Source organism: Ambystoma mexicanum, chromosome 2p (genome assembly GCF_040938575.1).
Source record: "Ambystoma mexicanum isolate Mex_15411 chromosome 2p, UKY_AmexF1_1, whole genome shotgun sequence".
Taxonomy (NCBI): domain Eukaryota; kingdom Metazoa; phylum Chordata; class Amphibia; order Caudata; family Ambystomatidae; genus Ambystoma; species Ambystoma mexicanum.
The window spans coordinates 349,945,559-349,966,417 of NC_090923.1; the positions used below are offsets into that span (position 1 = coordinate 349,945,559).

General features: G+C 47.1%; 1 protein-coding gene across 7 annotated transcripts in view; it reads left to right on the forward strand.

The window, feature by feature from the left end:
* Window positions 1-20,859, forward strand: part of SLMAP (sarcolemma associated protein) — a 1,535,859-nt gene that overhangs the window by 1,411,511 nt on the left and 103,489 nt on the right. For all 7 annotated transcript variants that reach the window (XM_069643684.1, XM_069643683.1, XM_069643687.1 and 4 more), the window contains one exon: window positions 2,956-3,090. In XM_069643684.1, the coding sequence (XP_069499785.1) occupies window positions 2,956-3,090 (135 nt within the window). The remainder of the gene's footprint in view (window positions 1-2,955; window positions 3,091-20,859) is intronic.

Consider the following 20,859-nt stretch of genomic DNA (forward strand, 5'->3'; position numbering starts at 1 on the left):
TTGAGTGACAGCTAGGCTGAGTGAATGGGGGTATTCTGCATAAAAGCAGGGCTTTGGGGACTAGAACTTCAGAAGTCGCCACAGGACCTAAGAATCCGACGAGGGAGAAGCTGAGCCGACCTGCCACGACGACACCACCGGTGGAGCCCTGCTGGTCCGTCTCACCACTTTTCCCAACGACAGAGGAGATCTCCCGTCGGAGAGTCTTCTTCCTTTGACTGGTGGGGATAACCAGTTTCACCGTCTTTTCACCTTCCCTACGTATCTCGTGGCCGCCTTGCCTGTTCCAAGCACCCCGGCAACCGGGATACCACGTTTTACCACGACCGCAAATTAAAGGGTAATACCTTTAACCGGAAAACTTTGCGGCTGGTTTCTTCCCTGGCAGTGCAACGACCTTCATCTTTCCTCCAAGTCGAGATCTTCTCTTCCCCTGGATGACGACGAGACTTGCACCCGCTGCCAGGAACAACTGCCACCGCTGGAGGATCCTTCCCACTTAAGGTACTGTGTCCCGCCCGGCTTCCCTTGCCACCAACTGTACGGGGTAGATTTAGTCCCCGACTTTCGAACCTGGGTTAGCCTGGGACACCCTGGCTAAACTTTTCTGAGCCTCTCAACTCTTTTCGAACTCTCTGCAAGACTTTCTAAGCCTAGTGAAACTGTGTGATCTTGGGCGCATTTGTGCTTTGCTCTCTCTAAGAGTGGGCCCAGCCTATGGACTTTGGCCTACAAGTGACTTTTGCTCTTCTGCCTTGCTAATAGTGTTCCTAAAGCTTAGAGCGGTGTATCTTCCCATATTCTGTCTTTTTCCCTCCCTTCTGCATAAACTTATTGGAGTGCAATCTATAGTTAAGCGCTCACCTCTGTATGGAAATAAGTGGTGTTAACTAAGACTTCTCGGATAAGGAACAAGGGTTGTATATATTATAATAGTAACTGTGTTTAGAGTGTTTTACAATAAGAGTGCTGGAGTGTTTCAAACAGTGTGTTTTTAAATAAATAATTATATACTTTGATACCAAAGCTCTTGTCAGTGTTTTCTTGTATTGTTGTATCTGAGTGCCTATTGTGTATACTTTGCATACTGCCTAACTCTTCTTGAGGGAAGTCTGACTGCTCAGCCATAGCTACCAGGCAAATCTGGGTGGTACAGACTGCTACCAAGTGGGTTTACTGCGAACACCTGTAGTCCTAAATCTTTTGCAGTGTTCCCAAAGGGAACTGCACAGGTTTCTGCCTAACACTTGCATTTCCACTGTAAAGTTTGAGGTTAACCCTTGCCTAATAATGTAAAAGCTTTTTAATAACTGTCAGCAGTTGGTGCATTATAACTGAATTTAAAGGTACAGTGGTACCAAGTAGAACTGTATGTATTAAGTTATGGTACAGGAACCAGACTACATTTCTATTACAAAACTAGCTTTACTTTTTTGTATACATCTACCTGACTTTTTATCCTTTAATAAAAGGGCTGTGTTATCACCTAACATAGTGTGGACATTCCATTGTGGGGAGTTTTAGGATTCACTGTACCCAAGAAGCAGCCTGCGTCACCTCCTTTGAATCTCAGCCTTGGTTGCTCGTCCATAGCTACCATTAGAGAACATTGGGTGGGGTGCTCTGTGCTCCTACTGCAACCATATAGTGGACAAGAGTACAGATACCCCCTCCAGTCTTTACAGTGATGGATGTTCATCCAACGGATTCCTCATTGCTCTCCCTACCTGGCCCTCTTTGTGGAAAGGTTGTACACCATTGGTTCTAAGGTTCGTCAGCTTCAGAGTGCTAGGGGAAAAGGGTGGAACTAAGGACCTACTTGACTTTCCACAGCAGTCCTTCATACTAACCATGCATTTATGCTTAAGGTCCCATTGGCATTCCACCTAAACGAGCCTGTAGTGCTATGTCTTACTTGGCTCTCCATCGTCTCCTGCGATCTGCTCGTTGCACTCCCTGGACGTTGTACGATCCCTGAAGTTCTAGACTGCCCGCACAAAAGATCTTTGCAAGTTTTCACAGATGTTTGTGACTTTTGGTCCGGAGGGCATGGGCCATTCTCTTTCCAAAGCCTCCTTTGCTTGTTGGCTAGCTTCCTGCATTTCCTTGTGTCATCGACTGGCTAACAAGCCTCTTCCAGGCTGACCACCAGGGTGGTGGCGGCTAAAAAGGCTTTCTTCTCCGGTGTTCCCCTGCTGGATATTTGCAGGGCTGCCACATGGAGATCTGTACATACCTACAACACTGTTTTACTGTATCAAGAGATTGCACTGGTGGGTCCTGCATTGGCCAGGCAGTGCTACATAACCTATTTAAGTGAGGCAAGTGTTTCCTTCAAGTGTGTGTGTGTGTGTGTGTGTGTGTGTGTGTGTGTGTGTGTGTGTGTGTGTGTGTGTGTGTGTGTGTGTGTGTGTGTGTGTGTGTGTGTGTGTGTGTGTGTGTGTGTGTGTGTGTGTGTGTGTGTGTGTGTGTGTACACACTGCTTTGTAATCTATTCAAACAGCATGTGAATCTATGAAAGATCCAATGCTTGAGAAGTAATAACTTTAACTCCTGGCTCCAGCTTTGGTATCTTTGATAGATCCTCCCGCCTTCCTCCTCTTAAGGATCGTCTTGGCTCATATTGACACGTTCCTATGGGTGTGACAAAATCTAAAAATGACCTCTCGGGGTGGAGCTAAGGTAGACCTGTTAATTGGCTGTGGGCAGTATGGCCCAAAGTGACTCTTAATATAGCACGAAAATTAAAGCAGTTTTAAAATTCAAAATATAAACTGCTTTACTGCACCAAGCATTCCCAGCCTGACTACTGGCCATGTCCTAACAGTATCTTAATTTATGAAAGATACCAAAGGTGGGGGACAGGAGTTACAGGTAAGTAACTTATTCCTTCTTTAGACCGGTTGATGAAATAGAGGTTAATACAAAATAATTTCTTTTCCTTTTTCATCTCAGTTTGAAAATACGCAAACATTACTCTCTGAACTGAAAGTTAAGTGTGAAATGACAGAACAGGAAAAGAAGTTGGTGAAAGAGGAGCTCCTGCAATGTCAAGAAAACCTAAAGCTGCTGCAAGAAAAAGGAAGCAATGTGAGTATAAACGGCAATTAAAGTTGAAATGGGATAGCAGATAGACATGCTGAATGCCAATTATTTTATAGAATTTACTTGGAGTATGTGAGACCAATTTATGTTACACGTGGACAAATATCAATTTTTCGTATCTTTCTGGTCCCTTCCAAAAGTACATGTCAGCACCACCCATGTTTGTGCCTTATCGGGTGTCATCAGTGAGGTGAATCTGTATGCCACTACGCACCGTAAGCCTGTCTTCTTTACCTTTAATTTTGTATTATGGAATCCTAATTGACCCTCAGAAAAGTAGCTTTCAAATTCTTAGCTAATTTTGGAGTAGTGTTTATTCCCTCAGTAAAGTTATGTTACTCGGTAATCGGGTTCCTCATCTTTTTCATCTAATCCTTACTTTGTTCTTTTCACAAGAACAAGAATGGGATGTAACTCTATACTAATATGTTACACTGTTTCAGGTAACATTTCTATAAATGTAAGCTGCACGAAGAGCACTTGATCTTCCACAGCACCCTTGTTCCAGCACAGAAAATGTTAACTTCTTGATGAACCCTTGTAGATAATTCTGGGCTAGCACACGATTTAATCCCACCAGAGGTGCAAGAAACTATTTTCACAAAGCACATCTGTTAAGAGAAAAAGAATGTATGCTCTATACAAATGTAAGTATAAATCTATTTTAAAAAAAGTATGAACTGTTTTTCTAATGGATGCCTCCGTCCCACAGATTAATCAGCTTTTATTTTATTATTTATAGCAGTGCACCAAACCCTCAGGCATCAGGGTACTAGTTACAGAAAGTGCAAAAGTCATTCTTCATAAATAGAATTCAGATTGGAAAATCACAAGCAAGTGGTATTGCAGACCTAGTAAGACATAGTCGCGCCTCATGGTACAGGGAGCTACATCCAGTATACATAAGAGCAACAGTCAAATCCGAAAGTATACATGTTACATGCCGGGTGGCAGTTGGGTATGGAAGGGATAGTAAATGACAAGTAAGATGACAGGCACAAGTCATACACAGCCCCGATCTGGCAGAATAAGTGAGGCGCGTATTGCACAAAGCACAGAGAGTGTAAGAGTGTAAGAAGCACGATGGCTGCATCGATGCAGGGAGTGCCTAAATTCGATTTTGCACTAAACGCAGAAAAACGTTTGGAAATGAGATGGCTCATACCTGGTAGTAAATATCATTGGGGAGCAGAGATGTTCTATCTGGGTGTTTTTCATCATGCTGCTTTGATGGGTGGGATTGTTGGTGGCTGGTGCACGGGTATCTAGAGGCAGATGTTTTAGGTGGGAGGCGGCCTTCCCGGCCCAGACAGGGTTATCTCTTAACCTTAGTGTGTGCCCTTCATGTGTAGCTGGCATCACCTGATGGCATTTGGTTGCTGGGTCAGGAAGAAGTGCCCACAACCAATCGGGCTTCATCAAGGGCAGGATTTTGATTTTGCAAGACCTGGGCTGAGTCGTGGAATGCAGTACGGCCATCTTTTCCTGGATCTTCTGATTAGTTAGCTCGGTGGCTGATGGAATGAGCCCAGAGGGGCAGCTGAATTCAGGGCCCAAACCATGTGGCTGTTTCTGCTGTTGAGGGGGATCAGCTGGATGGAAGTGCCAAACGGATGATTGGGTGCTGCACACAGGGCCAGACAGTGTCAGAAAACCATGAACCATCCACATGGGGTTGTCAAAGCTACTCAAGGCGAACACAGTTAAGACTTTGCCCTGTTTGGATATACCTTAACTGCCAGGTGGTCCTTGACACATTTCTAAAAGATAGGTTGGCACTTTAAATAATCCGCTCTTTGTGCTGCTTTCCGCCCTGTGGTATCTTCCCTCTGTGAATAAAGTATAACACCCTGTGTTTTTTTTTACTGCTTATGCAGCAGATCAGGAAGCATGTAGTTGTACCCTCTGCTTTTTTTAAAATCTGTCGGGACAAGCCATTTTTTCATTATTAGACATTAGAAAACAGTTCTTTACCCTGCCTCTATCTGCACACATGCTATTTGAGTTTATATAGCGGTAAGGACCCAAACATATTAGAGCAATCAATATAATAGCTAAGTAACTGAGCATAGTAGAATATCTCAGAAGCTGACCTAGATGGAGAAGACACATACATTAAATATTGAAATACTATTGAATAAGTCTATTGCAATTTGTAAAATGTGTTGCAGTTCTGTAGGGATTTGAGCTGGAGGGGGACTTTATTCATGAGCAAACCCCCTTCAACCGACAAAGTGAGGCCTCCTACAGATTTAAAGTTACATTTTGAAGGTTTGTGCAGGGACTATGTTGGAGAATTACCAAACGTTCACTGCTGGTTCATAGTGGATTTTTGAAATGTGATTATAACTGCCAAAGGTAGCCAGTTGACATTCTTTACAATAGGGATAATGTGGGAAAAGCGGTGTCCATTAGCAACCATCTTGGATTACATTATTTTGTGGGGCTTGGAACCTAGAAAAGCATTGGCTCCCATCATTCCCGGGACCAGGATCTCACTGCTATATGCCCCTCTTTCAAAGACGCAAGTCCTCCCGAAAATATAATCTTTGAGTAACATTAATCTGGTGAGGCAGAGGACTTCACTTGGAGTTCTATGATGGACAGGATCTACTAGACTTGGCCTCAGACCACAGAAGCTTAGTGGCTTGGAAATCACTGATGAGCCCCACAGCTCATGTCAGAAGACCATTTTGAAGGTTCTTGAGACTCTAGAATTGTCTGCACCCACTAAACCCAAGTGTCCAGTACAACTTGACAAGACATCTGAGGAGAAGGAACTACATTGGGTGACCCTATTGCTATAAAACCCAGTGGTGGCTGATCCTGCCTGGGAGAAGCAATCCCATTCTTTTTCTAGTAGATAGCATCTGCCCCCACTGGGTTGAATAGCAAAAGGGTCCATAGCAATGAGCTGGAAAGCCCCCGGCGCCCTGTTATCTACTTGTCCTCCTGCGAACCCAACGCTGATCGCTGACAGTGTGGTGCACCTTCTGAAGTCTCAACGAAGATCGGCTTGGCGGTATATAGGAGCGGCTTTGGCCAGAGAGCCCGACTCTGATTGCAGTGTGGTCCGTAGTCGTGTCTATGTACGACGGACCGCTTCTCGAAAGCTTGGAGTACCTTCACTTCAGCAACATTCTCCTGTAGCGTCTCCAGGTCCTGCTTGTGTATGGCCTGGTAAGGATCCACCGCCTCATCCTTGCAAACTGTGCAGTGTGGTGGATCTTCGCAACTAACACCATTGTATGTATACTGATCCAATAAGGGTTGCCTGACACTGCACACCCCCAACTGACAGTGGGGAGCAAGCTGGTTCTCGGGTTAGCAGGAGGAGTTGCCTACCGCCTTATTTCTCCCTAACCCAGGGGTTCCTACTGTTAAATCGGAAATGTGGAATGAAGACTTCCAAGACTGTCATGGCGATACATGGGCTGTTCTACAGTCTGTAATGGCTCTGCACTCTATTCAGGCACTGCTTTGTATTTGAGAGGAGGAGGATCCTGAAAAGTCCTCCCGCGTTGGCCCAGGATGGGGGTGTGCGCCATGAGTGGTGGGGGTGAATTTCTAAATACGTGTGAAAGCATCCTGCGATAATTGGACATGCGCTTTGAGATAAAGACCATCCTAATATTGGAGTGGTACTATTTTGGCCTACGCAAACAGGAAATGGGGTAGTCAATGGAGGTCTTTGTTACGGGTCTTAGAGAACTTGCCAATAAATGCAATTTCAGACCTTCACATGAGCACCTGCAAGATGAGTTTATGCTAATAGTATGATAAAATAAGATCAGGGACGAGATCTGTACCAAGCGAGACACCACCCTAGGAGAAGTGCTGGACGTTGCAAAAAACATGGAGCACTTGATGGCATGTGTGGAGGAACTGGTTAAGGAGGATTTGCAAGTGGCGAATCTGGCCTGCGCTGCCATAATGGGACAAAATTATCAAAGGAAACCCCAACCAAGGAATCAGCTGCCCATACACAAAGAGAGCAGTGCTAAGAAGACTACTAATTACTGTTTCAGAAGGGATACAAGGGAAAGAATCAGTGGTGAAAAGGTGCTTCAGATGCAGGAACCCTTTCCTTTTTGCGAGCAATGGAGCGTGTCCTGGCCAAAATGCATTGTACCACAAATGTGGCAAGAAGGGACACTTTGCACACTGTTGCAAAAAGGGGCAGTGTGAGAAATAAGTATGCAATATGGAGAAGGGGAGGATAGCGAGGTGGTTGATAGTGTGAGTTAGTCTCTTAGCCAAGTGGGATTGAGAGCAAAGAGGGGTGAAAAACCACATACTGTGGTGGTGGTGAATGGTGCAGAGCCATCAATGCTTATTGATACAGGTTCTGAATAGACTATTTTGTATAACTGTGTGTGGGAGGACAGGTACAAAGACACTAAGCTCAAAACTCCCTCTGTGAGAGCAAACACTTATAGGGGATCTCACACCGAGATATTGGGTGAATTTCAGGCTAAGATAGAATGTAAGGTTAAATTGGCCATTGCAAACATCTGTGTCAAAGGATTATGCCTATTGGGATGGTACAAGGGAAGCGAAATGGGCATTGTGGTGGGCTCTAGTGTTCTGGGTCATATTGCTGTGGTGAATAAACAGAATGAGGATTGCCTGGAGGACAGATATGAAAAGGTGTTTAAGGAAACCATAGGGTGTTTGAAGGAACACCATCATCCTATTAGGTTCAGGGAGGGTGCTAAACCTGTGGTGGCAAAAGTCAGAACTGTACCAATCTCTGAGGGAAGAAGTTGCAGCTGAAATAAAATGTTTAGAAAGTCAGTGTGGGATCTAACCTGTTGAGGCATCTGAATGGGTATCTCCTGTTGAGGTGTGCAAAACAAAGGCTAAAGTAATGTTATGCATAGACTTGAGAGGGCTGAACCGCAAACTCTTCTCTTCCAGCTCACGTGGAGTTGCATTATATATACACTGCTCTCTAGAATTCAAATTACACACTCGTTGAGCGGACGGGGAGGGATGGTTTGTCCTGGTGGCTGGCGAGATCGCAAGATGATTGGTGTTCATCAACACATATGGTCCTAATTTTGACCATCCTGATTTCTTTGTCGTGCTCCGAACACCTGCGCTCTTTTCCGGGATTCAAAGTGATTTGGGCAGGGGATAATATTGCGCTTTCCTTAAATCTGGACAGGCCCTCCTCCTCACAGACCTCCCTTTCAAAATTGGCCTGTAAATGGATAGCTATAGCGGACGGCTTTGCCCTGGTTGAGGCGTGGAGACTCCTGCACCCCAGTGATCGCAAATATACTTTTTTTTTTCTTTTCAGGAGTTCATGGCTGCTCTTCAAGGATCGATTATGTACACCTCTCTCCAGAGCTGGCTTGGACGACTGGTAATGCCCAGCCCGGTCCTTATCCGACCATTCTCCGGTACCGGTACAGATCTCTGGCCTGGTGTCCTCTTCCGGCCACCCTAGGTGGAGATTCAGGGCCTGAGCGCAGTAGGATGTGGCATTCTGCGAGGATATTCGCAGCACCATCTCAGCGTTTTTTCAAATTTATACCGACTCGGTCCCAGATCCAAGGGTTGTATGGGAGGCATTAAAAGTTTATATCCGGGGCTGGTGCATTTCGCAGGATGGGGGGGTGGTCCTGAAGAGTATTCGTATATCCATTTTCTCCAAAGAGCGGGAACTCGAGGATCTCGAAACCCGGCAGGGAGTGTGGGACTCGGAGGCGATCCGTGCGGAGTTTACGCTCAAAAGGGAGGAGATGCGGGTGTTAATGGCCAGTGAGGAACGGTTCCTGGGGGATCCAGTCGCCACCGCCAGATACGTCAAAGGGTACCGCCCAGGTAGGCCCTTGCGTGGGCCATTGGATGGGAACGTCACTCCAACCCGATATTAGAAATCCAGTGGGGAGCATACAAGGGAGTCTGAGAAGATAAATGACGCATTTCGTGAATATTATGAATGACTGTACTCCACGCAGCTTACTGCAGGGCACGACGATATTGTACGCTACTGGGATAGGGTGGCCTTGGGGTGGTTGGAGCCTGAACTAGGTGCTTTACTGAATAACCCCGCCCCCCTCTGATGAAGAGTTCCTTAGGGTGATCCGCTCTTTGCCCAGTGGCAAAGCCCCTGGAACTGATGGCATTACAGCAGAATTGTATAAAGCGTTCGCTGATCTTCTAATTCCTCAACTGCGATCTATGTTTGAGGCAGCCAGTGCGTCGGGTGACCTCCCTGAATCTACTTATACGGCTCTGGTCACAGTACTCCTTAAGCCAGACAAAGATCCTTGTAAGTGCTCTTCCTACAGACCCCTGTCCCTGATAAACACGGACAATAAAATTATTGCTAAACTATTGGCGGACAGATTAATACCACATATGCCTGGACTGGTCCTACCCGACCAGGCAGGCTTCATACTGGGCCGCTCTACCCAGAATTATCTGCGAAGGCTCTTCTCGGTAATGCATATGTGAACCAATCGGTCCCATTGATGGTCGCCGCTTTGGACGCTGAAAAAGCGTTTGATTCGGTGGCGTGGCCGTTCCTGTTTTGAGGTCCTTCGTCGGTCAGGGCTAGGTAACACCTTTTTGCAATGGATTTGTCTATTGTTTCCACTAACGGGATACAATCTGACCCTATAGCACCTTCACAGGGAACTAGACAGGGGTGACCTTTCTCCCCTATCCAATTTGCCTTGGCTATGGAGCCCGTGGCGTGCGCGCTGAGAGAATATCATGCTCATAGGGGTATTACTCTTCACTTCCATACCTCCATCATCTCTCTCTATGCTGATGATATGCTGGTTTATCTCAAACACCACAGTGAGAATTTCCGCCCGATCGGGAAAGAAATCACTAGTTTCGGCACCCTCTCTGGACTTCGGATAAATTGGTCCAAGTCTGAAGTCCTCCCTCTCACTCGGGCTGTGTCTCTGCAGGACATTGTGGACGACTTTGTGTGGTGCCCTCAGCGGATCCGCTATCTGGGCACTAGAGTGTCCACGTCCCCAACCAAGTTATATGAGGAGAATTCCATAACTGCCTTGCAAATATTGGAACATAAGGTAGGCACTTGGGCTCGACTACCTATCTCTCAGGCAGCAGGGATCTCTCTTAAAAATGGTTGTCCTACCAAAATTGTTAAGTGTTTAACAACGTCCCGATACGGCCTCCAGCTAATTATTGGTCCAGAGTGAAAAACTTGGTGAACAGGTTAATTTGGCCTGCCAAGCGCCCCCGTGTATAGCTCGAAACAATGTGCTTCCCTTTCTTTCGAGGGGCTTCGAGGTTCCTGAGCTGTTCTTGTACTTCCTGATTGCACAAGCTCAATATGCTGCTTGGTGCTGGTCGCCCTCACCCGAGTTTCCTCACACGCTTCTGGAGAGGGCGCTGGCTCGTCCTGATGACTTGAAGGGTTTCCTTGGAGGCACAAGGGAAAGTTGGGATAGGTCGGAAGTGCAACCTGTGGCGGTCACACTTAAAGACTGGGATCAGTTGGCCTCCCTGACTGGACAGGGACAATGGTACTCCCCTGCTATGGCCATTTATCATGTACGAGGTATACCACTTACACATGAATCGTCATTCATCCAACACTTTTCACTTTTACAGATTGAGACCCTGGGAGATATTGTTCCGCAGGGCAGATTTATTTCCTGGGAGGACATCGAAGTTAGAGGTGAATGTGACCCCATAACGCTATTTCTATATTACCGCCTTCGGTAGGTCCTCTGGGCTTGGTGGCCCGAGTTTCCGAATGCCCCACCCTCGTCTACTATCATGACATATATCACCTCACAAACACCCAGAGGGAGGCTGGTATAGACACTATATAATTGGGCAAGGTCCCTCAAACCTCCCTGCCTGGCCCAGTATAGAGAACGTTGGGAGGACTCCCTGGGCCACTCATTGACTGATAAACAGTGGAACTCCATATGCATACAGTCTAAATCAATGGTGGTAAATAATAGGTTTCGATTGATTCACTTTAAATGTATCCACCAGGTTTACTACTCCCCTCCCTCTGGTTGAAAAGGATCTTTCCACATAGGTCTTCAAATTGCAAGAGATGCAACCAGGTTGATGCAGATTTTCTGCATATTGTTTGGGAATGCCCCAAGATACAACCCCTATGGTCAAAGGTAGCGGACACTGTGTCAAAAATGGTTGATGACGTTTTGCCTTTCACACCTGAGACCTGGCTGTTGTCCCTTGTGGGGGAGGATATGGGGGTTGGGAAACGGCTGGTGGGAATGGCGTCTGTAGTGGCGAGGTCGCATATAGCGCAGGCATGGGGTGCCCCAGCCCCCCCCCCTTTCCCCCCCGTTTCAACATTGCCTTAATGTTGTGTGCGTGTGAACGGAAAGAGACACTGTACAACTCAATGATGCCTTCACAATGTCGACCTACAGACTATTGGGTTGCGTTTAGGAGCCACAGCGAGGTGATCCGGCCTTCGAGCTTCTCCCTACCTGGGAGGTGGAGTCCTCATGGCAACACATTGGCCTCTCCCCAAAATGAAATGCTCACTGACGTATAGGGTGGAAGAAACACATCATTGGAGGCATGTCTCTGGCTCTGCCTATCCATCCCGGTTTGCTTGCTTTTTATTAATTTTTTTGGGACTTAGGGGTTATAGCAGTTCTGGACTGTGGAGTTGTGTACTGGACTTGATGTGGTATGTTGGCTGTTAGGCCTTTCTAGCAGGGGTGTTGGGGTTACAGAGAGTGTTGTGGGGGCTGTTGGGAATGGGGTTTCTCCAAGCCCCTGTTGGGCTACTGGTAGGAGATTCTTGTATGTTAAATAATGACAATAAAAACAGTTAAAAAAAAAAGGATACGAAAATTACTAATAGTAACTACAAATTGTCCACAACCAAACAGTGATCACCATCAAATATCAATAACATGGGGTACATCACGAATACAAGCTGCACGACTAAATCCCCCAGACCTTGAATTGAATAACGTTATGAACAAACTCTGTATAAACAAACATCAAATGGCTGGTCTTCTTTCGAAATTTGAAGCTTCATCACTCCCTGACTACTCAAAACGGAACTATGAATGGATTTTGCAACATTACCAGTATCCATTGACAAAGCACGGCAAGCTTAAAAAAATACACAAACATTATTTCAACAGTGAGATCAATCTAATGAAAAAATGTAAAACAAATACGAGCACTAAAAAAACAGAAAACACTAAACTCTGTACAAGAATTAAAAAAAGAAAAACAAATATTCCAATGCAATAAAATCAGTCAAAGCTTTACTGCAACAATCTGATGCAGAAGCGATTTTAGCAGCCTTAAAACAGAAAAATACAAGACAGCTGTGGTCGCTTTTAAATCAGAATTCAAAAGCATTGACCAAGATCCAAGAAGTCGAAGCGCAAGTGTGGACACAACATTTTACCAATCTGTATAAAATAAAATCAGATCCTCTGCAAATACAAGGACTGAACAAAGAACCTTCCTGGGACATAAATTTGGAAAGAGAAGACATTACAAAAACAATTATCTCTCTGAACCCATCTCGAGCACCGGGTCCAATGGCCTTTCTAGCACCAATCTAAAATCAGCACCAGAAGAGTGGGGCACCTTTTTTGCCCAACTCCTCATTCTGATTGAAAAAATACAACAAATCCCGAGCAGTTGGACTTCAGCAATCCTGATTCCTATCTACAAAACTCACGATAGGAAAAATCCTGAGAACTATAGACCAATTTCCCTGTTAGATGGCTAGGGAAGTTGTTAGCGGTGTATTTACTAAAAAAAACCTGGATACATGGGCAGCGATAAATGGTAAACAAGAAAAAAGACAAATGGGATTTGTTAACAAAATAGGAACAAATGTTAACCTACTGCTCCTAAGTATGATTAAGTATGAAGCTATTGTGAAGAAACAGGTATATGCGGTGTTCATAGACTTATAAATGGCGTTTGATTTAGTCAATTGACAAAAACTATGGAAGAATTTTACATCATGGGGCTGCCCTTTATCCATTCTTAACCCAATAAAACAACTACTCCAGTACTTCTATTCAAGTTAGATTAAACAAAGACAGAGCAGTAACTAAACCAATTACAACTTGGAATGGTTTAAAGCAAGGGTGCCCCTTGGCCGCCTGTTTATATAACTTGTACACATCTGACTTTGTAAAAACGATTCAAGATTCATCCACGAATCCTCCAAAGATAAACGATGAATCAATACTATCTTTGATATATGCTGATGACATCATTGTCATGGATAAAACTGTGACAGGCCTTCAGAAGACACTAGGCAAAGTCGAAAAATACATGAAAGATAATGATCTTCACATTAACACCACCAAAACCAATCTAATGAAACTATCAACCCAAAAAAGTAAGAACCGACTAAATCCAATAGTATTACTGGAAGGTAAAGAGATTGAAGTGGTAAAATCAATCAAATACCTAGGCGCTATGATAAATCCCTCACCAGTGGAACAGGAATGGAAAGATCATATTGAGATAAAAGCAAGATCACTTGCCCGCCAAGGTTTCTTCTTCCATCCTAAGTTTGGTGCATATTCAGCAAAATCAACCGTCGCCTTAGTCAAGCAAAAAGTAGTTCCTAGCCTCACATATGCTAGCAAGACTTTTATTAGTCAACAAACAATGAAGTGGCATCTTTACGAGGCAATATTCTGGAGAAAAACCTTAGCATTGCCTAAAACTTTTCCAATGCCGAGAATCTGATTTGAATTTGCTCTCCAATCTTTAAAATCCGTAATTGCTTGGAAACAAATGGGTCTCTACAGGAAACAATTTGTCAAGACACAATTTCGTCACTGGAAACACTCAAAACAAAAGAAGAATGCCCTACATGTGACAGCTTCTCAATACTGGACTAATGAGATAAAAAAACTGATGCAAGAAGAAGAAATCACTGAAGATATGCTATTAAATAGACCGCAATATGCGAAACGCAAAATTCAGAGAAATGATTGGATTAAAACCACTGCCAAACAAATCCAATACAAACGTTTCCTGAAATGCGAAATGGAAACAAGAGCTAACTCCCGGTCTACTTTGCATGTTTTCCAGATCAAAGGATTCGAGATCTGTTTACGCTTTCGTTTGAACAGCTTACCGACTCGTGATTACTTAACCAAGACGAAACAACTGGATATGAAGAACTCTGATTGCCGATTCTGTAAAACAGAAAATATCCGCGAGACACTTTCATGTAATCGTGCTCTTTCCCGCCTTTACAGAAAAACGAAACCTATTTAAAGACTTTTTCAGAATATCCCAGAAACGGATGAATACACAGGAGCGCTGGTCCCATCTATTAAGAGGCCATGACAAACATTTAATTTTTACAGTTATCACATTTTGGATAGGGATTTACAATAACTGCAATCTGTACGAGTCAAAAACACAAATGTAAAGCTTTTTATCTTGTTAAAGTTTATAAAAATCTAAAATCATGAAATGCAAATAATGAAAAGTTTGTAAAAGACATTAAAAAAAAAAGAAATTGATTATCTGGGACACACTCTGTGACAATGTCCTGTGGCCAAGAGGTGAATTGGTGAAAGCGATAAGAGGTGGACCCCCCTGTGAGAAACCAAAGGGTATCTCGGTTTCTAGTCCCCAGGGATCTCTTTCTCAGGTGGCATGGGTACAGCCCTGCCTTTGGATCCAGACCCTGGGGGTGGACCAGTGTGGGATGATCACCTGGGTGAGGGATCTTGGGGAGTGGGAGTGAGGCAACCGATGATATGATGTATCCCCTGCCCTTTGATGTACACATGCCCCATCCTATTTTATAGGATTCTTAGTGTCCCCCCATCCACCCTTTCAGCACAAAAACTGGGTAGAGCAAGAGGGCGTGAGAGTAAAGAGTTTGACCATTGTATATCTCATTGGACATGTCCCGCTAATCGGGGCTGGCAAAGTCAGACACTTGACTTTAATTACATACATCTGATATCCATTAGCTCTCCCCACACGGGTAAAAGGTGTAACATAGACACACACTCTGAGCAAGCTGCAACACGAGAAGGAGCAGATCTTCCGAGGCAAAGGCAAACCCACTGGAGCATAATAACCGATTGAGGGACAAGAGAAAAAGGGTAGGGAAACCCAGGAGATTCCTACAGGAGATTGTTGCCTCCAAAGAGCTGTGAAAGATCTACGGAGAAGGCCAAATCCCAAACAAGAAGTCTGCATTGTGTTTCAAGGACGCCAGCGACCCTCCCGGGTGAACAATAGAGTTGGGGAGGCGAGGCCAAGCCTGTGGTATTAACCTTGACTCATGAATTAAAGCCGAAAAGACTAGAAATGAAGGCACACAGCCGGTGAGTTAGCAAAAGACATGACCGCCCAGTGAGTGTTAAGGAAAGATTGAAGTTGCAACAGTATATCTCACAATTGAAGGCTGCGTGTGTGCTGATGAGACGCGAAGGAAGGCAGACCTGTGGTGATCTTTAAATTACTGATAACTGTGAAACCAGTGATACAGAGCAGTGGAGTGGTCCGGCAACAAGAAATCGCCCACTCGAAAGTCTCCACGAAATATGTGATGTTTTGTTATAAAGCGGAAAAGTGAATGAACTCTGAAATGTGTGATGGTCAAGATTAACCCCGCCAAAAGGGTAAGTGAAAAGGTGTGTGCTTGAAGAGAAGGATTTCTTTGAACTTGTGTGCTTGTGATACTGAACTACCAAGACCAAGAGACACAGGGGCCAGTAACACAAGTTTGAGCTAAAGAAAAAGTCAAAGTGGTCCTGCATAGGTCTATGGTAAAAGCCTCACACATTTCAGTTTTCTACATCAGAAAAAGGTCTGAGCCCGACTGAAGGGAGACCCGAAGTGTAAGAAGTTAGGGGAAGGGAACCTCTAACGAATGCGAGCTAAGTTTGGGGAAGGGAAACCATGCAAGTGCTGTGAATGAGAGGTCCGAGCCCGGCTGAGGGAGACCTATGTGAACTTTTTGTTGAACTGTGAAATATTTTTTCGAGGGGATTGGGCCCTCCGATGTATTCCATATCTATGACAGTAATCACCACAGCTGTGCTGCTTCGGAAAATCTTTCTGCGTCGATGACGTCGATACGCCGCCCTCGAGGACCTCCTCCGACGGCCGACAACACTGCATGTTATAAGTAGGACGCACAACGACGTAGCCTCAATTCCGTTTTTGCCGCGAACATGTTCGCTTCGGAGATCTCAGCGCGCCTTGACTCTTTGGATTTTCGGTTCTTCGAAACTGTTAGTTTGTGAAGTTATCGGGATTTCTTCCTCTTCTTCCACCCCGCGTCCAGGCTTCAAGAAGTGTGGGGACTGCGGGTCCAAGATGTCAGTGACGGACTCGCCCGACACCTGCCTCTGGTGCCTCAGGGAGGCCCACGACACGGATGATTACGTCGACTGCCAATTGCTTACGTCCAAAGCCTTGCGGGAGCGTAAGAAGAAGCTGTCGGTCGGTAAGGTGTCCAAGCCCTGGAAGTCAAGGTCCACTTGGCTTTCAACGGACGATTCGAGGGATGACTCTCTGCATCGTCATCGGAAGTCTAGGGGTTCTCGGTCCCAGAGTGGGTCCCGCCACTCCTCTGCCTCTTTGAGGCACTCCCGGAAGCGCCGTCATTGGTCGCCTTCCCCGTCCGAGGACTCCGCCCGTTGGCGGGTCGCTTATCTCACCAAGCATGCGACTCCAGAGGAATGGGCTTCCTTCGTTAAGAAAATGTTGGCGATTCTTGAATCGCAGGGCACTGGTCCATCCGCGCCTCCGAGTGGGGTCGGGCGTGACCGTGCTAGAGACACCGCTCATACGCCTTCGGGCACGGGTGGTTGGCTCGATTCGCGGGAGAAGTCCCTCTTGGACAAGGGGATTTGTTCTAGTAATGCCTGTTCCAGGTCCCGTTCCTTGACGCGCTTGAGACCGTGTGCACCTGTGACATCTTTGAAGAAGACGTTGACGCCTGTGGCGCCAAGGTCCTCAAGGGTCTCTCTCTCGAGGCTCTGCCTCCGAGGAAGTAATCGACCCCATCGGCGCCCAGGCTGTTGAAGGACACGCTCTAAGCTCCGCCCTCGAGGCCTGTGTCGACACCGTCCATGCTGTTGGCGCCGCGCTCGGTGTCGACGCCGATTCACTCGACGCCTTTCAAGGCTGTTTTGTCGGGGGTACCCCGGGGTATGGTGGAACCCCCTAGAAAGGCTCTGGCCAAGGCCAAACATGGCTTTGTTCCCCATTCTGTGCCCAATTTCCGCCATCTTGATTACATTTCGGAGGTGGATGAGGGCTCTGATGATAGCATGGTTCCTGATACGGTGCCAGATGAGATTATCTCGGGACATAGTCAGATTGAGGACCTGCGTCAGTCACTGCAAGACGCCAGTGGTCTGGACACCACTCCGGAGGTGGAGTTTTGTAGGTCCTGAGCCTGGCACCCATGCCGAATCCTCGTACCGGCGCTTTATGTCAAGGGTCACCGAGTACTTGGGGTGGTCTGCTCCACCAGGGGATTTTCTTCAGGATGACCTCACGGATATCCTCGACCAAGGTCCACCAATTGACCCGGTACTGCGGTTCCATATGGCTCTACAGAGGATGGTGGCAGCGGCTTGGACTGCTCCGGAGAGTCTCCCGGCAGTGGGCAAGTCTTTGCCGCGAAAATACCGCCCAGCCAGTAGCGACACCTGCTACTTGGCCAAGCACCCCACTCCGGAGAGTTTGGTGTTGCTGGCGGCTACGGCCCCAGCAAAGCAGGCGTTGTATCCTACCATCCCTCCTGATGGGGACGACAAGCGTTTTGATGTTTGGGCGAAGAAAGTGTTTTCTTCAGGGGGTATGGCTCTTCAGGCAGGCAACTCCGTATGTGCCTTGTCACGTTTCATGCGCACTCTGTGGAACTGTTTCCTTAGCGGCTGAACATATTCCTGAAGGGGACGAACGGGATGGTTTTCTTGCTATGATACAGGATGGCAAGGAAAGCCATGTGTGAGGCAGTTCAGTCGCGTCTGGACATGGCAGATTGCGTCAGCCGCTCCATGGCGACGAGCACCGTAATACGCAGGTTTGCGTGGTTGCGGAAGTCTGGGTTTGCTCCTGATGTGCAAGCCCGGCTCCTCAACATGCCCTTTGATGGTGTATATCTTTTTGGCAGCAAGGCTGATGAGAGCCTTGAGAGGTTGCAGACCCCAAAATCTGCAGCAAAGTCGTTGAGCGCTGCAGTTCGCCAACCTCTGCCTTCTCGTGCTAGGGGACAGCAATGGAGGGGAGGTTCCTTTCGTTATTACTCGTCCTTTGGTAAAGCGATAGGAGCTGCTAGTTAAAGGGGCCACTGTAAGAGTGCCAGAGGTGGAAAACAAGGTACTCGAGGTGCCAAAGCCGCTTGGGCAGTTGCCTATTTGCCCTCAGGCAACACCGCAGCCGCTTCAGCAAGTCATGAGGCCATGTCCCATGGTTCGCCGGTTGGGGGAAGGCTGGCGCAGCATCTTGTCGAATGGCGTGCCATTACTTCAGATGTGTGGGTTCTGGAGTTCATAACCCACGGCTACGGTCTTCCCTTTCGGCAGAAGCCTCACAACAATACATCGGGGAATCTCTCTTTGAAGAGTCCGGATCCGCTCCTTGAAATGCAAGCCCTGCTGGAGAAGGGCGCCATAGAACTGTCTGTAGTGGAGAGGAACAAGGGATGGTATTCCCCTTATTTTTTGATTTCCAAGAAAGACGGAGGATTGAGACCCATCATGGACTTGCACGGTTTGAACAAGGTTCTTCGGAAGGACAAGTTCAAGATGGTTACTCTTTCTCAAGTCCTCCAGGCCCTTCAACTCCAGGACTGGTTGGTGTCTCTAGACCTCAATGACGCTTATTTTCATATGCCGATCCATCCGAAGCACAAGAAGTACCTGAGGTTCGCGGTTGGCGACTCGCACTTTTAGTTTCGGGTCCTGCCGTTCAGATTGACCTCTGCCCCGAGGGTCTTCACCAAGCTCATGGTAGTGGTGGCAGCGCATATCAGGAAAGGGGGGATTCACGTCTACCCCTACCTGGATGATTGGTTGATCAGGGGGCGCTCTCCCGAGCAAGTCCTGGATCATCTGTCCGTCACCTGCCACTCCCTCCACAAGCTGGGCTTCTCCCTCAACTTACAGAAGTCCCACTTGACGCCAATTCAGAGGCTCCAATACATCGGAGCAGTGCTCGACACTTCCCTGGGGCAGTGTTTTCCTCCCCAGGTGAGGGCTCATCACATTCAGCAGATGGTGCACAAGTTCCAACATGCCCAGAGTCTCCCTGCGTTCGAGTTCTTGAGATTACTCGGCCTCATGGCATCCAGCATTCTTCTGGTGCCAGAGGCCAGGTTGCGGATGAGATCTTTGCAATGGGCACTCAAGCTCCAGTGGTCTCAGTCCTCCGGCAGGATGTCGGACCCTTTTCAGGTGCCGCCCTCGGTCGCCCATGCCCTTCTGTGGTAGGCCGTCGACAGCAATCTGTTGAAGGGGGCTCCGTTTTGGCTGCCCTGGCCAGAGGTGACGATTGTGACGGACGCGTCTCTCACGGGATGGGGAGCTCATGTCAACGAGCTGACAGTCAGTGGTCATTGGTCTCCGTCGGAGTCCAGACTCCATATCAATCTGTTGGAGCTGCGGGCCGTCAGGCTTGCCCTGAAGGCTTTTCTGCCAACTGTGCGAGGAAAGAATGTCCTGATTCTGACAGACAACACAGTGGCTGTGCACTACCTCAACAAAGGGGGGGGGGTAGGGTCACTTCCTCTGTGCAAGGAGGCGATGCAGCTCTGGTTCTGGGCAATCCAGCAGGAAATTTCGGTCTCGGCAGTTCATCTGGCCGGAGGCGAAAACGAGACGGCAGACGCTCTGAGCAGGCAGAGCGCGATCTCTCTGGGAGTTGGCTCAGGAGATTCTAAATAGGAGATCTTCGCCCTTTGGGGGACCCCTCAAGTGGATCTCTTCGTCTCCAGTGTCAACCGGAAGTGCGAAAGGTTCTGCTCGCGGGAATTTCCTCCAAGAGGAGCCTTAGGAGACGCGTTCGTAGTGGAGTGGTCATTCCCACTGCTGCACGCGTTTCCTCCAGTCCCCGTCATCCCGCAAGTGCTGCAGAGGTTACGGAGGTTCGGTACCCGGATGATCCTTATTGCTCCAGCATGAGCCAGGAGGACGTGGTACCCGGACCTTCTTGACTTGTCAATCTGCCCTCCACGTCGTCTTCCCGACACAATCTGCTCTCACGGGAGGGAGGTCAGGTTCTCCATCCAGAGGTCGGATCCCTCAACCTTCACGCTTGGCTTCTGAAAGGTTGAGGTATAAGGATTGGGACCTCATACCTCAACCTTCACGCTTGGCTTCTGAAAGGTTGAGGTATAAGGATTGGGACCTCCCTGAAGACGTGATGGAGGTGTTGCTTTCAGCCAGGCGGCCGGCGACTACGTCCTTGTACCGTTGCCATTGGGGAAAATTCTGCAACTGGTGCAGGGTTAAGAATGTGGATCCTTTTTCATGTGACATTCCTGTGGTTCTGTCTTTTTTTGCTTTCTTTAGCCAACAGAGGCTTGCAAGTGGGTACCGTTAAAGGTTACCCGGCGGCGCTGTCCATATTTAAGCGCTCGTATGAAGAATGTTCTTATTTTAAAATTCCTTTAATTTCACAGTTTCTTAAAGGGCTCACTAATGTGTTCCCTCCGTCGCCTTTCCAGGTGCCCGGTTGGGATTTGAACCTTGTTCTTACGTTTCTAATGGGTGCGCTGATTGAGCCTTTACATTC